General features: G+C 40.7%; 1 protein-coding gene across 6 annotated transcripts in view; it reads left to right on the top strand.

Moving 5' to 3' along the window:
• NCOA6 (nuclear receptor coactivator 6) overlaps positions 1-19,186 on the top strand; it is a 110,481-nt gene that overhangs the window by 58,690 nt on the left and 32,605 nt on the right. For 4 of the 6 annotated variants that reach the window (XR_004668130.3, XM_034947060.3, XM_063600797.1 and 1 more), the window contains 4 exons: positions 8,075-8,203; positions 8,904-9,809; positions 12,161-12,307; positions 16,192-17,308. Coding sequence is in view for 5 of the 6 variants with exons in the window: in XM_034947060.3 (XP_034802951.1) it covers positions 8,075-8,203; positions 8,904-9,809; positions 12,161-12,307; positions 16,192-17,308 (2,299 nt within the window). In the remaining variant the exon portion in view is untranslated. The remainder of the gene's footprint in view (positions 1-8,074; positions 8,204-8,903; positions 9,810-12,160; positions 12,308-16,191; positions 17,309-19,186) is intronic. The other 2 variants (XM_034947062.3, XM_034947061.3) reach the window with 2 other exon arrangements.

Raw genomic sequence — 19,186 nt, 5'->3', positions numbered from 1 at the left:
TCCAGCCTGGTATTGTGTACATAGATGTAGTTCCCCACAGAAGTCTGAGCATTTGGTGTTAAGGTAGCTTTATGAGAAATGATAGATGACACTGTTGCCACTACTGGAAGGACATGGGCCAAAAGCAGAGTGGGAAAAGCCTAGCCAAGTTAGATATAGTTAATGAAAGAATGAATAAACCTGGGATGAGCATCAGGAAATCTGGGTTCTAATCTCAATTCTTGGCCAAAGGACTTAATATGTACTGACTCTAGTTGCCTATAAACATCTTTAATTATGTTCTGGAAACAATGCTAGAGATCCCTTCTAGGCTTAAAATGTTAAGACTCCACTTAACTGTTATTAGTACCCTAATTAAAAGCTCTCTTGGGCTAGTATCTGGCAAATAGCAAGCATGTTTACTAAGTATCTCTAAGAAGTGCATGTAAATTATAGTGCTGTTTTTTTTGAGACAGGGTCAAGTGTTCCTCCTGTCTCAGCCCTGCAGTAGCTGGGACTACAGGCGTGCACTACCACACCCGGCTTATTTTTGTTTTGTTTTGTATTGTTTTTTGTAGAGACAGGGTTTTGCCATGTTGACCAGGCTGGTTGAACTCCTGGGCTCAAGTGATCTGCCCACCTCAGCCTCCCAAAGTGCTGGGATTACAGGCATGAACTGAGCCACCGTACCCAGCCAATTATAGTGCTATAGTTGATTATCAACCTAGGAAACTGAGAAGCTTTAGGTTGAAATCAGATTAGATTGGTATTTAATGAAGGACTCAGATTGTGATAATGTATATAGTATAAAGTTTCAGGAATAATCAATTAGTAATGACCTGTAGTAACAGTAACATCTTAACCCCCAAGATATCTCTCTTTACTGCCAAGCATATTTTAGGATTGCTTTTCTCTGTTGTCTATTGAGACTTGAAGGATGCAAACAAAGTTTAATATTAGGTTAAACTGAACAGCTAAATTTTTCTAGGGAAAGAGACCTTAAATCCCCTCTAAAACAATAATAAGTAACTTTAGAATTGTGTATCTACAACAGTTGGTTTTTCAATTATTCTTAGTACTGCTTTCTTCTCTTAGCATGGGCAACAGAAAGTTAGCCTATAAGCAAGAGTCTTTTGCAACTAAAACTAAATCCATAGCCTGTTTTTTTTCATAGCCTTATAGAATTCCAATATTTGTGGGGATACTATAGTAGTCATTTAATTCAAGTTTCTCAACTTCAACACTATTGATGTTTGGGGCCAATAATTTTTTGCTGTGGGAGGCTGTCCTGTGTGTTATGGGATGTTTAGTAGCATCCCTGGCTTCTACCCACCAGATGCCAGTAGCACCACTACTTCCCTGCATTTGTGCCACTTAAAATGTCTCCAGACATTACCAAATGTCCCCCAGGGGACAAAATTTCCCCTAGGTGAGAACCTTGGATCTTGTGCAGATTCCCATCTAGTACTGGAATGCATGTTATAGTGTCACTATTGAACATGTAGTCAGCATATACTTGAAATTTTCTGGGATTAGGAAGCTCATTATGGACCAAGAAAACCTGTTTCTTTTTTTTTTTTTTTTGAGACGGACTCTCGCTCTGTCGCCTAGGCTGGAATGCAGTGGCACGATCTCGGCTCGGCTCACTGCAAGCTCTGCCTCCCAGGTTCACGCCATTCTCCTGCCTCAGCCTCCCATGCCACCATGCCTGGCTAATTTTTTTTTTTTTTGTATTTTTAGTAGAGACGAGGGTTCACCGTGTTAGCCAGGATGGTCTCAATCTCCTGACCTTGTGATCCACCTGCCTCGGCCTCCCAAAGTGCTGGGATTACAGGTGTGAGCCATCGCGCCCGGCCAAAAACCTGTTTCTTATCTCATGAGAGCTTTCTCTTTTTTTTTTTTTTCTTGTGAAGCAGTCTCACTCCATCACCCAGGCTGGAGTACTGTGGCATGATCTCAGCTCACTGCAACCTCCACCTCCTGGCTTCAAGCGATGTCTCACCTCAGCCTCACGAGTGACTAGGATTACAGGCAGGTGCCACTATGCCCAGCTAATTGGCTAATTTTTGTATTTTTAGTAGAGATGGAGTTTCACCATGTTGGCCAGGCTGGTCTTGAACTCTTGCTCTGAGGTGATCCACCCACCTGGGCCTCACAAAGTGCTGAGATTACAGGCGTGAGCCACCGCACCAAGCCCTCATGAGAGCTTTCTTAACTGTCTAACTACCATCTTTAAAAAACCAGGTGTGATTCCTCAGAAACAGATCCAGTTTCAACAGATAAACATTAGCCTAACTGTCCTCTCCAACTACAAAACTTAAAATATAACTTTTTTTTTTTTTTTTTGAGACAGAGTCTCACTCTGTCACCCAAGCTGGAGTGCAGTTGCGCGATCTTGGCTCACTGCGAGCTCTGCCTCCCAAGTTCAAGCAGTTCTCTGCCTCACCCTCCCTAGTAGCTGGGATTACAGGTGCCCACCACCATGTCTGGCTAATTTTTGTATTTTTTAGTAGTTTCACCATCTTGGCCAGGCTGGTCTCGAACTCCTGACCTCAAGTGATCCACGCGTCTCAGCCTCCCAAAGTGCTGGAATTACAGGCATGAGCCACCGCGTCCGGCCTATAACATTTAATACGTAGCTGGGCAGCCGGGCGCTGTGGCTGACACCCGTAATCCCAGCACTTTGGGAGGCCAAGGTGAGCAGATCACGAGGTCAGGAGAAGGAGACCATCCTGGCTAACATGGTGAAACCCTGTCTCTACTAAAAATACAAAAAATTAGCCGGCTGTGATGGCGGGCGCCTGTAGTCCCAGCTGCTCAGGAGGCTGAGGCAGGAGAATGGCATGAACCTGGGAGGCGGAGCTTGCAGTGAGCCGAGATCGCGCCACTGCACTCCAGCCTGGGTGACATAGCAAGACTCCCTCTCAAAAAACAAACAAAAAAAACGTAGCTGGGCTTGGAAGCAGAGGGGTGGGGAAAGAAAGTAGAGGAACTCCCTAGGGCAAAAAAAAAAAAAAAAAAAAAATGTCAAAGGTGAATATTTAAACGGCAGTAAACAAATGAGATTCTGCAGGGTCCAAAGCATTTGGGTTTTAATGGCCGGGAAGGGATAGAAGATAAAGCCTTGGGTCAACAGGAAGAAGCAAGTTAGAATTCAGAATTCTTCATGAAGCCAGAATTTTCAGTGAAAGATAGATTAGGAAAATGTCACTCTCTGGCATAGGGAAATTAATGGGAAATTTGTCTATGTTCGCTGGGGCTCTAGACGTTAGGTGGGAGAATGGGTGTTGTGGAATTGTCTTCTCTACCCTCTTGCATTTTGGACATTTGATATGTTAGTGAATACCCATTAATAGCCAGGCTAAGTCATTAACATTAGGTAGGTCTAGACTGGTGATAACTGTTGAAGCTGTGGAGGGGCGTATTTTCTCAACCCAAGTCATTGCATACTTCTCCTAGTTAAAGCCTGATATAAATGAGCTTATATTCTGAATTTATACAATTTAGGATTAGATTCCCTCCCTCTAAAATTTTAGGTAATAGGAATATCAGAGTATTAACAATTATGAGAATCATAAGAAAACAAGACACTATCAAAACATAAGGAGAGATGGGGGGAACAGAACTTACAGAAATTTAAAAATCATCAAAGTGGATAACTTATTCAGCAAATTAGAAATAGCTGGATTGGAAGGTGAATTTGAATAAATCACTCAGGATGCGCAGAGAAAAAGAGATGGAAATATGAAAGAGATCAAGAGACAAGAAGAATAAAATGAGAAGGTTTAACATATGTTTGAAAAGAGTTCCTGAAGAAGATAAAGAAATTGAGGAGGGATGACAAAGAGAGAATGGCTAAAATTTTTTCCAGAATGGATGAAAGACGTAAGTCCTCAGATTCAGAAGCCCAGTAATCCTGAGCACTACAAAATAAAAATAAAACTACATCTAGACACAATATTGTAAAACTACAGAACATTGAAAAACAGAATGTTAAAAGCAACCCAAAAGAAAAGACGTATTATTTACAAAGGAAAGACTATCAGCTTTTCTTGATTTCTCAACAGCAGCATTGGAGGCCAGGAAACATTGGAATAATTTTTTCAAAGTGCTGAGGATATAATTGGCAGCCTAGAATTTTAAACATAGCTATACTATCAAGAGTAGTATGAAATAAAGAGCTTTTCAAAGAGACTAAGAGAATTTACCATTAACAGACCCTTGCTAATTGAACTGCTCAAGGATGTACTTCAGGAAGAAGAAAATTGAACCTAAGATGGAAGAAATAAGATCTAAGAAGGAATGGTGAGCTAAATAATTGATAAGCATGGGGTAAATCTAAATAAGCATTGACTTATTTAGTAATAATGATGATCATATATGTCTTTAAACTTTAAGTCAGGTATGTCTGTTGACATTTTAAAGATACCAGTAAAATAATATGAATGGAATATATAACTTCTAAACTAGTAGTGGAGGATTAAAGAGGATGACCATGATGAAAAAAATTAATCCAGTAAAATTCAGGAAAATAGGAAAACAGAATAGAAAAAAAGGGTAAATAGAAATCATAAAATGATAAAATAAATCAAAATATACTAGTAAACAATAAAGATAAATGGATTATGAACACTGATAAAAAGGAAATGATTAATCAGAATAGTATTCTCAGGTTTACCTATGTGCTGTTACAGGAAACACATAAAATATAAGGACTCAGAAGGTTCAAAGTTAGAAAGATAGAAAGATTAACAAGGTGATTATTAACCAAGAAAAGCATAATAATATTTTTATCAGATAAAGCAGACATTAAAATAAACAGCATCACTGAAGGTATATAGGGCCACTATATAATGTAAAAGGAAAAATTCACCAGGAAGTTGCTAAACTCTTATGTATTTAACAACCTAGCCTCAAGACATTTAAGAATTGCATGTAAACAGCAAACCTTAGGGGAGATTTAATACACCTCTGTGAGTAATTGATGGCCAAGTTTGTAAAAAATTAGTAAGGATAAAGGAAAGCTTGAATAACAAAATACTTTTTATATAATGGACTTATATAGAAACCATGCAGTCAGCCGGGCACGGTAGCTCACGCCTGTAATCCCAGCACTTTGAGAGGCCGAGACAGGCAGATCACAAGGTCAGGAGTTCAAGACCAGCCTGGCCAACATAGTGAAACCCCGTCTCTACTAAAAATACAAAAATTAGCCAGGCATGGTGGCGTGTGCCTGTAGTCCTATCTACTCGGGAGGCTGAGGCAGGAGAATCGCTTGAACCCAGGAGGCAGAGGTTGTGGTGAGTCAAGATTGCGCCACTGCACTCCAGCCTCGGCAACAGAGTGAGACTCCATCTCGGAGAAAAAAAAACAAAACAAAACCATGCAGTCATAATTCAAGAATTCTTAATATTTCCAAGCATAAATGGAAAATTTATACAAACTGACCAAGGATTATTCCAAGAGCAAGTTTCAGTAAATACCAAATATTAATATCACATAGATTCCGTTCTCTGACCATAGTGCTGTTAGGTTAACTCAGTGGCAAAAAAAAAAAGCATAACCAAAATATCTCATATTTTTGGAAACGTAAAAATGCATTATAAATACTTAGTGATTTAAAAAAGCAATCCTGATGGAAATTAGACAATATTTAGAATGGAATTATGAGAATAATATATATTGAAATGTGTGAGATGTAGCCAATACAACACTTCAAAAAAATGTTAAGCCTTCAGAAATTTATATTAAGAAAGAACACCAACTGAAAATTAACAAGCTAAGTGTCTGACTTAAGAATTGAGCAGAGCTGTAAGTTATGAGGGAAATAATACAGATAAGAATAGAGATAAGTAAAATATGAATCAAAAAAACAACAGAACAGCAAAAGCAAAAGATTCTCCTGCCTCAGCCTCCTGAGTAGCTGGGATTACAGGCGCCCACCACCACGCCCAGCTAATTTTTGTATTTTTACTAGAGACAGGGGTTTTACCATGTTGGCCAGGCTGATCTCGAACCCCTGATCTCAAGTGATCTACCTGCCTCAGCCTCCCAAAGTGCTGGGATTACAGGTGTCAGCCACCGTGCCTGGCCCAAAAGATGTTTCTTTGAAAGGACAGCTAAAACTGATGAATGTGCTAAGACCACCAAGGAAAAAAAGAGGGCACAAACAATGTAAAGAATGAAAAAAGTACAAATTTTAAAAGGTGAATATTATAGTATATGAATTATGTATCATTTTTAAAAAAGAATAGAAAAAATATATTCCACAATTAACTATGCTAATAAATTTTAGTGTTGGCAAAATTATAATTTAATAAAAATTGACAGACATTGAAAACTTGAAAAGTCTATAGCCATTTAAGAAATTGAAATAAAAATCTGTTTCCCTGTAAATCAATTAGTATGACCTATAGGCCCAGATGGTTTTACAGGAAAGTTTTCTCAGACATTTAAAGAACAGATACACACATTCTTCCAGAGCACAGAAAAAGAAGAAAGATGCTTTCCAACTCATTTTGAGGTTATTTTCACCTCGATGCCAAAAATCAAAATGTCACAAAATCTGCCCTTCAAGCTAAATGTCATCATTTTCTTTTTAGAATTTTTCATTGTTCTCTTATTCATACCTCAACATTCCTAAAAGTGTGCTTTGGCCAACTTAGTCCTGCAAGATGCTCCATGACAGAGAATTCAGTAGCCAAGGAAAGGAAAAGAGAATAAGTATAGGCGTTGTCACTTTTTTTTCTTGAAGACAGGCTCTTGCCCTGTTGCCTAGGCTGGAGAACAGTGGCATGATCATAGCTCACTGCAGCCTCAAACTCCTGGGCTCAAGTGATCCTCCTGCCTTAGCTTCCTAAATAGCTAGGAATCCAGGCGCTTGCCACCACACTGGCTGATTTTTTTATTTTTTGTAGAGATGGGGTCTTGCTATGTTGCCCAGGCTGGTCTCAAACTCCTGGCCTCAAGCAGTCCTCCCACCTTGGCCTCCAAAAGCTCTGGGATTACAGGCATGAGCTACCATGCCTGACCTATTCTCACTTAGGAGCATAGATGATAAATTCTGAAAAGTTTAGCAGTATCAGAAATTTTCAGATATGGAGAAAGAGGAGTTCTCAAACTGCTAGTTTGAGTATAAATTGGTATAACCACTTTTGAGAGCAGTTTACCAATATCTAGTAAAATTAAAGATGCTTAGACTTTAAAACCTAGCAATTCTAAGTATATAGTGTAAAGACACTCTCATGTATCCACAAGAATTCATGACAAATACACAACATTGCAAAATTATAAGAATAAAGGAAAAATAAAACCTTAGTATTCATCAGCAGAAGGGTGGATATATGCTTCTATACAATGGAACCCTTATAACAGTCAAGAGAGATGAATCTCAAAAAATGCATTAAGTGAAAAAGGAAGCTGACAAAGAATGCATATAGTAAGGTGCCATTTATACAAAGATTAAAAGCATACAAAAAATGTTTATCTACAGAAAAAGTGCAGTTTACCTGCAGATACAGAAAAGGTCAATAAACAAGAACAGAGCTGTTAACTGCAATTGCAATAAGAGGGAGGAAGTGGAATGGAAGGAGTAGGGGGCTTCTGCTGTATCTACATATATATCTGAAGGACATAAGAGCAAATTTTTTAAATTTAAAAAAGGTAGATGGTGGGTGTAGAAACTTCCAGGCCGAGTGCAGTAGCTCACGCCTGTAGTCCCAGCACTTTGGGAGGGCTGGGCTGGAGGATCGCTTGAGCCCAGGAATTTGAGACCAGCCTAGGCAACATAGCGACCCCATCTCTATAAAATATAGAATGATTAGCTGGGCACAATGGTGTGTGCCTGTGGTCCCAGTGGCATGTGCCCATGGTCCCAGCTATTTGGGAGGCTGACTCAGAAGGATCACTTGGGCCCGGGAAGTCGAGATGGCAGTGAGCTGTGATTGTGCCACTTGGCAGACTGGGCAACAGAGCGAGACCCTGTCAAAAAAAAAAAAAACGAATTTTCCATATCTTTTCATATTCTTGAAATAACTCATTAAAAAACAAAAATTGTGCCAATTCCAGTACTCTATTCTAGGGATCTTTTTTCTAGGAATAATAAGGATGAACAACCCTGCCACTGTTATGATACCCCCGGGTGGAAATGTGTCATCTTCCATGATGGCACCAGGCCCCAATCCAGAGCTGCAGCCCAGGACTCCTCGCCCTGCTTCTCAGTCAGGTAATGACTTCCAATCCTTGAGGATGAAGAGTCTGAAACTTTCTGCACAGATCATTATAAAATTCAGTTATCTCTGATGCCGAATTTCTAATTTCCAAACTCACAATGTCAACCTTCTTTACAAAATCTGACCTGATTTCTTCAAACTAAATGTCATTATTTTCTTTTCAGAATTTCTCATTGTTTTCTTATCAATTATACCCCAACATTTCTAAAAGCGTGCCTTGGCCTGCGTAGTCCTGCAAGATGCTCATTACATAGAATTCTGTAGTCAAGTAAATTTGGTAAATGCATCATTCTTTACCCTCCCTCCTGGAGATTCAAAAGTAACATATTGGAGGCACTGAAAGTCCTACAGTGAAGAAACGCATCTAAGTTTGTTAGGTTCAGTGTTTCCCAAACCTAATTGTTTTGTTTTCTTATAATGCTAATTAACATAGTTCTCCAGAATATGATTTGGTAAATACTGGTCTCCATGTTTTACACTTCGCTCTTAATGTCCACTACTGACCAAGCTCTTTTTAAGACAGAATTCATCATCTTGGTATGTTGCTTCATACATAGAAGGTATTCACAAGCATTTATTTTATTGAATAGTACCAGCAGATTTTACTCCGTATATCCAGAATTACAAAGGCCACTGCTCTAAGATCTAGATTGCAGTAGGTTAATTATTGCTTTGTTGACTATCTTTAAACAGATGCAATGGATCCACTCCTCTCTGGGCTCCATATACAGCAGCAAAGTCATCCCTCAGGATCTTTAGCTCCCCCACATCACCCAATGCAGCCTGTCTCTGTGAACAGACAAATGAACCCAGCTAATTTTCCCCAGCTGCAGCAGCAGCAGCAACAACAACAACAACAGCAGCAGCAGCAGCAGCAGCAGCAGCAACAACAGCAACAGCAACAGCAACAGCAGCAACAACAACAGTTGCAGGCAAGACCCCCACAGCAACATCAGCAGCAACAGCCACAGGGAATTCGACCCCAGTTTACTGCCCCAACTCAGGTGCCTGTTCCTCCAGGCTGGAACCAGCTGCCTTCTGGAGCCCTTCAACCTCCTCCAGCCCAGGGTTCTCTGGGCACAATGACTGCAAACCAAGGGTGGAAGAAGGCTCCCTTGCCCGGCCCAATGCAACAGCAACTCCAGGCAAGACCATCCTTAGCCACGGTACAGACGCCTTCCCACCCTCCCCCTCCATATCCCTTTGGCAGCCAGCAAGCCTCACAAGCCCACACAAACTTTCCTCAGATGAGCAACCCAGGCCAGTTCACAGCTCCTCAGATGAAGAGTTTGCAGGGAGGGCCCTCTAGGGTCCCAACTCCCCTGCAGCAGCCCCACCTCACCAACAAGTCTCCTGCCTCCTCACCCTCCTCCTTCCAGCAGGGATCCCCTGCATCCTCCCCAACGGTTAACCAAACTCAGCAGCAGATGGGACCAAGGCCACCTCAAAATAACCCACTTCCCCAGGGATTTCAGCAGCCTGTCAGCTCTCCGGGTCGGAATCCTATGGTTCAACAGGGAAATGTGCCACCTAACTTCATGGTGATGCAGCAGCAACCACCAAACCAGGGGCCACAGAGTTTACATCCAGGCCTAGGAGGTGAGGAACACTGTAGCTATTTGTGTTGGTAAATTTGCTGGAGCTAGATCTTAGTAGAACTTCAGTTTTTAGAGTTAATGGAGGGAGTGAAGTAAGGATGTAATTATTTGGTTTTGTGGATATGGTGGTGACACTTGATATAACTTAAAGTTAACTTGATACATTATGCAGCATCTTACCGGTTAAATTTAAGCTAGCTCTCTGGACTAAAATTCAGGTAAAATTCAATGTAGAGATGTTCATTTTGTTTTTCAAATTATTTTTGCTTGATCTTGTACTAGTAAATTAAAATGTCCAGAAGAAAAATGCATTTTGTTAACAATTTAAACTTCTCAGTTGCTGAAAAATTAAGATTATGCAATAGAGCAAAATAAAAAGAACAGGGTCTCATTGAAGAAAAGGCCCTTTTAGTTATCAATTTTGATAATCCTAGTTAATAAAATAGTAAGCATGGTACTTGTTAAGTTTGGTTAAAGTATTAAAGGGGAATAAGTTCAGAAATCATTGACTTTTATAGTTTTATAATGCCAATGCCTGCTCCTTAGAGAGGGAATTCCACCAGTTATACCTAAAGGAGATTTATTTATTTATTTTGTAAGGTGCCTCTTGTATGAAGAAAAAGCAATGGAGCTTAATGTGTGAGAGGTAAAGCGATTACAGTAAAACTTATCCATCTCCATGTTTATTATTTATTCTTATTAATCATTGATCTAGTGCACATGAATGTGCTTGGAGCTTTTCAGTAAGGTATAGAGTATCAGTAATACTGTCATCTGATAAACATACTCCCCACCAAAAGACACCCATTGCCTACCCAGAAAAAACCCCTTGCATCTTTAGTGCAACATAGCAAAGGCATGTTCCCATGGTTTATGATGAAGTTAAGTTGCTCATCAGCCTTTTACTCTCTTGTAATTAATTTTGCTGACATGCAGGCTCTAATATTTGAATCGTAAGAAGTTCTTAGAAAATGCAAGGATGTTTCAGCTCCAAATTTCACTGTTCTGGGTATCTACCCCGGATCAGTGGAAGCTGGGTAGTCCCTCCTGCAAATGTGATTACTGATTTAATTACAGTGGGAGCATGCAAATGGGACTTGTCACTGTTAAAGAAAGGACAAATGCATATTTGTCCACTAAGAGTTTTTCAGGACATTGAAAATTTGGCCCTTAAAAAAATAAATGGCTAGGCGCAGTGGCTCACGCCTGTAATCCCAGCACTTTGGGAGGCCAAGGCGGGCGGATAACCTGAGGTCAGGAGTTCGAGACCAGCCTGGCCAACATGGTGAAACCCCGTCTCTACTAAAAATACAAAAATTAGCTGGGTGTGGTGGTGCACACCTGTAATCCCAGCTACTTGGGAGGCTGAGGCAGGGAGGATTGCTTGAACCTGGGAGGAGGAGGTTGCAGTGCGCTGAGATTGCTCCACCACACTCCAGCCTGGGCAACAGAGCGAGACTCCATCTCAAAAAATAAAAATAAAAGTAAATAAATAAATGAATGAATGTAATAAATTTTTAAGTGAGTTTAGGTCTTGATGCTTTCATAGAGCAGATGATATGCTCACCTAGATGATCTGGCCACATCAAGGCCTGTGTTGTAAATGATAAGTGGGTTCTGAGATTCTCCTTATTACAAGTTTTCTAAAATTAGCCCTTCCAAAAAGGAACTGATACTTGAGAAAGATTCCATTAGAGTATGGTTTTTGGTACCAAACCTGTCAGAATCACAGCAAACCTTATGAGGGGAAAGCATAATGATTTAATACAGCATCACTTTGAAGCTCCCATGAACTGTTTCTAATCTCCTGTCTCTTCCAAAGAGGCAAGCGCAATAATGGGGGGAAATTTTCTGCAAAGGAGATTGTCATCAGTTTCCCTCAAAGGAAAAATAATCAATCTATCCTTAATATCAGGACCCATCTCTTTGTTTTATACTATTTCACATCAATTTGTTTGAAATGAGAGAATTTAGCATATTCCTTTGGTGCCTGTGTTAAAATAACTAAAGTTTTGGGGTCCATTGTTAATTACAGAGAAAAGTGAGCCCTCAAACCTTGCTGTGGCGTGGCCTCAGATCACATTTAGGGAGCAGATTGCCATCTTTTCCTTGGCATGTTCTAAGTGTAAGTTTTTTAGTATTTATTTTTCATTTTGACAATGCCTCATGTAAGAGATTGTGTTGATTTTTTTAACCATCTTTCCCAACCTTATTATTAAAGATCCTACCAGTGTGACAGAGAGAGCTAAGCCAGTGGAGACTTCATGCAGCTCATCCTTCCTTATTCATTCCATATCTAAGCAAGAGTATAAATTTGCTAGGTAACTGCCTTACTCATTGTTTTCTATTAAGGAATGCCTAAACGCCTCCCACCTGGCTTCTCAGCAGGACAGGCCAATCCGAACTTTATGCAAGGTCAGGTGCCTTCGACCACAGCAACCACCCCTGGGAATTCAGGAGCCCCTCAGCTGCAAGCAAATCAAAATGTCCAGCATGCAGGTTTGTTTTCTGTGATTTGTTTAGCCAGCATTTATTGAGCATTGTGTCGTAGACTTGATAGACAACAGGAGTATACAGATAAGTAGTAAGTCTTGGTCTCTCCCCTTAATTTCAAGCCCATAAATAATTATTCTTTCAGGGCAGTAACTTTTGTCAATATATCAAAAGTAGGTAAAATGTCACAGGAACTCAGAAACATCTAAGAGGAGATGGAACTTGAGTTAGAGCAGGAATCAGCAGTATTTTTTTTCTCTGAAGGGGCAGATAGTAAATATTCTTGGCTTTTCAGGTTATATAGTCTCTTGTTGGAGCTACTCAACTTTGTTATGATAGCACAGAAAGTAGCCATAGACAATACATAAACAAACAAGCATGGTAGCATTCCAAACACTTGTTTATTTACAGACCAGCAGAGGGCCATAGTTTGCTGACCCCTGAGTTAGAGCTTGCTCAGGTAGTAAAAGGCAAAAAGGCATTTCTGGCAAATGAAAACCACAGACACAAAGGCATGGAGGCATGTTTGGACGACTGCAACTTTTTAAATCTCTACGTGGTACATGTTAAGCTTTGTTTATGCTGAGTGTCTGAATTCTGGTTTACAGTGTGATATTTTTCAAACTTCATCAGTTCACGTTTACTACCAACAGTGTACTGCAAAAAAGAAATTTTGGAGAGGAAATAAGATACAGGGGAATGGCTAAAAAGTATTTGCAAAGCAGTAATGTATAAGCTCAAACTTCATGTTTCTGGTTGCTTAAGGACCACATGACTAATCCTCTTACCCTTTCTCATTGAAGCAGTTTGGACTGAGATAGTGCAACTAGTTTCTGAATTCCCATCCCTCCTGGAGTTAATTTAGTAATGTGACTCCAACTTTAATTGTAAATCACTAAGGAATGAGACAAAAATCTGACTTTTACAAAAAAAGTTCACACTATTTCTGGCAGGGTAACAGAAGGGTAGTGCAAACTGCTTGAATTTCTCTATCTGCTAATGCAAAACTGCATTCCTGAGTTATATGAATTCATGTTTGTTTTTTTTTTATTTTGTTTTGTTTTTTGAGACAGAGTCTTGCTCCATCGCTCAGGCTGGAGTGCAGTGGCTCAATATCGGCTCACTGCAGCCTCCACCTCCCAGGTTCAAGCAATTCTCTGCCTCAGCCTCCTGAGTAGCTGGGATTACAGGTGCCCGCCACCATGCCTGGCTAGTTTTTGTATTTTTAGTAGAGACGGGGTTTCACCATGTTGGCCAGGCTGGTCTTTGAACTCCTGACCTCATGATCCACCTGCCTCGGCCTCCCAAAGTGCTGGGATTACAGGCATGAGCCACTGTACCCGGCAAATTCATGTTTTTTTATAGGAAGTTTTAAAACAGGCCAGGTGCGGTGGCTCACGCCTGTAATCCTAGCACTTTGAGAGGCCGAGGCAGGCGGATCACTTGAGATCATGAGTTTGAGACCATCCTGACCAACGTGGTAAAACCCTGTCTCTACTAAAAATACAAAAAAACTAGCCGGGTGTGGTGGCGGACACTTGTAATCCCAGCTACTTAAGAGGCTGAGGCGGGAGGATCACTTGAACCTGGGAGGCAGAGGTTGTTGCAGTGAGCTGAGATCACGCCACTGCACTCCAGCCTGGGCGACAGAGAGAGACTTCATCTCAAAAAAAAAAAGTATGTTTTAAAACAATGACAAAGTCATTTCTCATTCTTGTACCCTATCACAGCTATTTTGTGTTTTTATATGGTACCTTCCACATGTACATGTTTTTTGTTTGTTTTCTTTGTGTGTGTGTTTTTTTTTTTTTTTTGAGATGGAGTTTTTGCTCTTGTGCCCAAGCTGGAGTGCAGTGGCGCAGTCTCGGCTCACTGCGGCCTCTGCCTCCCAGGTTCAAGCGTTTTTCTGTTTCAGCTTCCCAAGTAGCTGGGATTACATGCCCTGCTATTTTTTTAATTTTTAGTAGAGATGGGGTGTCACCATGTTGGCCAGGCTGGTCTCGAACTCCTGACCTCAGGTAATTCACCCACCTTGGCCTTCTAAAGTGGTGGGATTACAGGCCTGAGCCACTGTGCCCGGCCCACGTGTACATGTTTTGGTTTCCCCATTTATCCTATCTAAAGTAGCTCTACTCTTATCTCTTACTTTCTCTTCTCTCACCCTACTTTCTCTTGTTAGCTTTTACTGCTTCCTGAAAAAATACTTGTCTGTTTGTTAATTGTGTCTCTTGCCAGTTAGACTGTAGGCTCCAAGGATGCAGGGATTTGGTCTGTCTTGTTTATTGATGTTACCTCAGCACCAAAGTGCCTTCTATGTATCAGGTACTTAATGAATAATTGTCAGTTGAATGAATATACACAGTATATTTATTGTATACAAGCATATACAATGGTCATCGAGTTCCACTTTGAGTTTATAAGGCTGGTTTGGAAAATCTTCCTTAGAGTTCAGGAGAAGTCTGGATAGTGTGAACAAGGTAGTTTGCCCCCTGCCTTCATAGTTGGAGTATGGACTGGCTTCATAACTTCATTGTAGGGGATTTTCTAGTCCCCATTTAAAAGTGAAAAATAAGGCCAAGTGCGGTGGCTCAGCCTGTAATCCCAGCACTTTGGGAGGCCAAGGCGGGTGGATCACCTGAGGTCAGCAGTTCGAGACCAGCCTGACCAACATGCTGAAACCCTGTCTCTACTAAAAATACAAAAATTAGCCGGGTGTGTTGTTGTGCGCTTCTAGTTTCAGCTACTGGGGAGGCTGAGGCATGAAAATCACTTGAACCCAGGAGGTGGAGGTTGCAATGAGCCGAGGTTGCACCAGAGCCAGATTCTGTCTCAAAAACAAAACAACAAAAAAAGTGAAAAATAAAAGGGACAAAATTAACTACAGAGTTATTCAGTTAAACGGGGAGATAACGTAAGTAGCTATAGGAAAATCCCAAAGACCCAGTAAATAAATAAGCACTACAGCAAGGCGGGTAGCAACTTTTGTCTAAGTTAGAAATAGCTGAGAAGACTAAAACATGTGCCACATGATTCACCAGGGACTGCGCAGGAGAGGGTCACTGAGGTTTTATTATTCCTCTATTTGCAGCTTCCAGATGGGTCATCTAGTCAGTTGGCTCCCACCAGAGGCTCAGCTTCCAGATCAAGATTAACTGCTTTTTACCACATCAGGGCAGAGGACACCTGTCCTTGGTGTTATTTTCTTTGAAGTGCAGCATCCACATATCACACACATAGCTTTTGAGAGTCATTATTATTACAGTTTTCCAAGAAGCATTTTTAAATGTCTTCTCATCATTGTTGAGGTTTTCCTAAGAGGACACTTCACATTCTTATAGCAGAGTTATTTCAGTAGCCCATAGTGCTTTTTGAATTTAATTTAATTTAATTTTTTGAGACGGGGTTTCACTCTGTCACCAGGCTGGAGTGCAATGGCATGATCTTGGCTCACTTCAACCTCCACCTCCCAGGCTCAAGCAATCCGCCTGCCTCAGCCTTCCAAAGTGCTGGGATTACAGGCATGAACCACCCGAGCCTGGCCACTACAAGTCATTTTAAAACAATGAGATGCTGCCTTTCTCATCATTTAATCTGAAAGAAAGTAAACTTTCTTGATCTTTGAAATGTTAAATCTTTAAGATACCATATAGGAATGTAGAAACTGTTTCTCCTTCTCTATTATATGGTCATTGGGAATGTAAGCAGTTATCCCACAGCCACGTCTTTGTAGTTTAGAAAACTCACAGGAAATATGTCAACAGCATATTTATGTTGGTCAGTGGATATAAGGGTGATGGATGTCTTTCTGAGTAATGTAACTTGAGTATCTTAATACCAATAAGATAAAAATATTTATTTCTGAAACTGTGACTTTTTTTTTGTTTTTTAAGGTGGTCAAGGAGCTGGTCCTCCTCAAAACCAGATGCAGGTGTCCCACGGGCCGCCAAATATGATGCAGCCCAGCCTCATGGGAATTCATGGCAACATGAACAATCAGCAGGCTGGTAGTTCTGGGGTTCCTCAAGTGAACCTCAGCAACATGCAAGGCCAGCCCCAGCAGGGCCCACCATCTCAGCTGATGGGCATGCACCAGCAAATCATGCCCTCCCAGGGCCAGATGGTCCAGCAACAAGGAACCTTGAACCCTCAGAACCCTATGATCCTTTCAAGGGCCCAGCTTATGCCACAGGGCCAGATGATGGTGAACCCTCCGAGCCAAAATCTTGGGCCCTCGCCCCAAAGGATGACCCCACCCAAGCAGATGCTTTCCCAGCAGGGCCCACAAATGATGGCGCCACATAACCAGATGATGGGGCCTCAGGGGCAGGTTTTGCTCCAACAGAACCCAATGATAGAGCAGATTATGACCAATCAAATGCAGGGGAATAAGCAGCAGTTTAACACTCAGAACCAGTCCAATGTCATGCCGGGACCAGCCCAGATAATGAGGGGACCAACTCCGAACATGCAAGGAAATATGGTGCAGTTTACGGGACAGATGTCAGGACAGATGCTGCCCCAGCAAGGGCCTGTGAACAACAGTCCATCTCAGGTTATGGGCATTCAGGGACAGGTCCTGCGGCCACCAGGGCCCAGCCCACACATGGCCCAGCAGCATGGTGATCCTGCTACTACAGCAAATAACGATGTCAGTTTATCTCAGATGATGCCTGATGTTAGCATGCAACAAACCAACATGGTCCCCCCTCATGTGCAGGCCATGCAGGGAAACAGTGCTTCGGGAAACCACTTCTCAGGCCATGGGATGTCTTTCAATGCACCTTTCAGTGGAGCTCCCAATGGAAATCAGATGTCCTGTGGTCAAAATCCAGGCTTCCCAGTCAATAAGGATGTCACGCTAACGAGCCCATTGTTGGTCAACTTATTGCAGAGTGACATATCTGCAGGCCATTTTGGGGTAAACAATAAGCAAAATAATACCAACACAAATAAACCGAAGAAGAAGAAACCCCCTCGGAAGAAGAAAAATAGTCAGCAAGATCTAAAGTAGGTTGTGATGGTTTTGCCTCAAATTTTATTCATTTGTTTTCTGTGTGGATAACTTTTTTGATGGAAAATTTTACAGAATATAAAACTAGAATAGTATAATGAAATCCCCCTGCTTCAATAATTATCAACTCATAGTCTGTCTTGCCTTCATCTGTACTCTCTTCCATTACCCTTTTGAGTATTTCAAAGCAAATTCGCTGGGTAAATATTTCAGTGTGTGTCTCTAAAAGATAAGGACACTTTTTAATATGCCCGCACAATATTGTTAGCGCACCTAGAAAACTAATACTTCCTTAGTACTCTCATATCCAGTGTTCAAACTTCCCTGATTATCTCAAATTTTTTTCTTACAATTTGTTCAAATAAGGATCCAAACAAGATTCATATGTTGCAATTGGCTGGTATATCTCTTAATTTTACAGTGTCGGGGGGTTTTGGCAATCAGAGCCTGAAAAGTAACCAGTGCTACCATATGGCAACTCCACAAAGCACTGACTTTAGGCTTATGATGGCTATTGGGGAACCAGAGAGGCCAAATGTGTTTTGGAAATTAAAACTACTGCTGTCTCTCAAATAGAAATGGTTTTTTTGCACAGGTGCCTTTCCTTTAAAGGCTCTTTATCATCCCTAGAAGCTTAAAACCCCACGCTAAGATGATTGGACCTTTTAAATCAGTTACCCTTTCAGTAAACGTTCTCCAGGTGAGTTATTTTGCAAGATCATAGCAGGAAAGGCAATTAACAATTTATATTTCATTTCCTGAAGCTAAGTATTAATTTGTGTTTCTGGGTTTGATAAAATGTTTCCAGAAGGAATATTCACTGAGCTATATTTTGTGCCTTTAATCATAAAAAAAATAATAAATGAGGAAATAATGGCTAATGAATGTAAAACAGGTTAATTGAAATAAATTGTTAGAATTATAGAAAAAGAATCAAGAAACTTTATTTCAACCAGCTTAAATATTCAAAATTAAACCAACTACCTTTATCCCAGCCTTCCCACAACATTCTTTGTACTGTATTATATCATGCTCACTTGCCTCTTCTTGAATCTTATGCTTTAAAAGCTAATCATGGTGTATTATTAATGATAACCTATATTTTCCTGAATTCAAACTTAATTATCTAATTTTTCTGATAGCTCTTTCTCAGTTAAATTCTTTACTAGCATCAACCTATGGGAATAATTATTTAATAAATATTTTATTCTCTCGGTAGTCTGGGAGTAAAATTGCAAGGTTATTCAGTTGCCTCTAGTGTGTATTTTTTGCCATCTTCACCAGCCCTTAGGGAAATTGGTTACTTAGGTCTACAAATTGTGAAAGGGACCTTACACAGCATCAGGACTCCCAGGAAAGGGAGACAGTGGGTTTACAGGAAAAGTACCTGCTTCTAGCTCTACCACTACTTCACTGTAGAATCTTGGGCCTGTTTCATACACCTTTTTGGGCCTTAGTTTTCTCATTCATAACATGATCGGGCTGGACCAGATATCTGAGATTTCTTAGCTCTACAATTTTCTGAAAGTAAAGGTTACCACTGAATCCTTGCCTGTAATTTAAAGTGAGAGAGAAGTCTTACAAGGAGCAAATTGTTATAGGTCTGGATGTGCTGACGATCTGCTTCAGGTTCTAAATTTCCATTTGCTGGGGGGCTTTTAAAGTGGATTTTGGTGGCTTATGAAACTGTACAGAGTATAATGAGACAAAACACTACCTAAAAGTGGGTGAACAAAATCAGGGCAAAGGGAAACTAAAGATAGAAAAGAAAAGTACAATTAGTACTGAGATTACAAACAAAATGAGGCCCGTGAGCAGTCTTGTTCTTTGAGAATGTGGGTGTTAGTAGCTACAATTTCTTCATTTTTTTCTTC

The sequence above is a fragment of the Pan paniscus genome, chromosome 21 (assembly GCF_029289425.2).
Source record: "Pan paniscus chromosome 21, NHGRI_mPanPan1-v2.0_pri, whole genome shotgun sequence".
Classification (NCBI taxonomy): Eukaryota; Metazoa; Chordata; class Mammalia; order Primates; family Hominidae; genus Pan; species Pan paniscus.
This window is presented reverse-complemented; position numbering and strand designations above follow the sequence as displayed.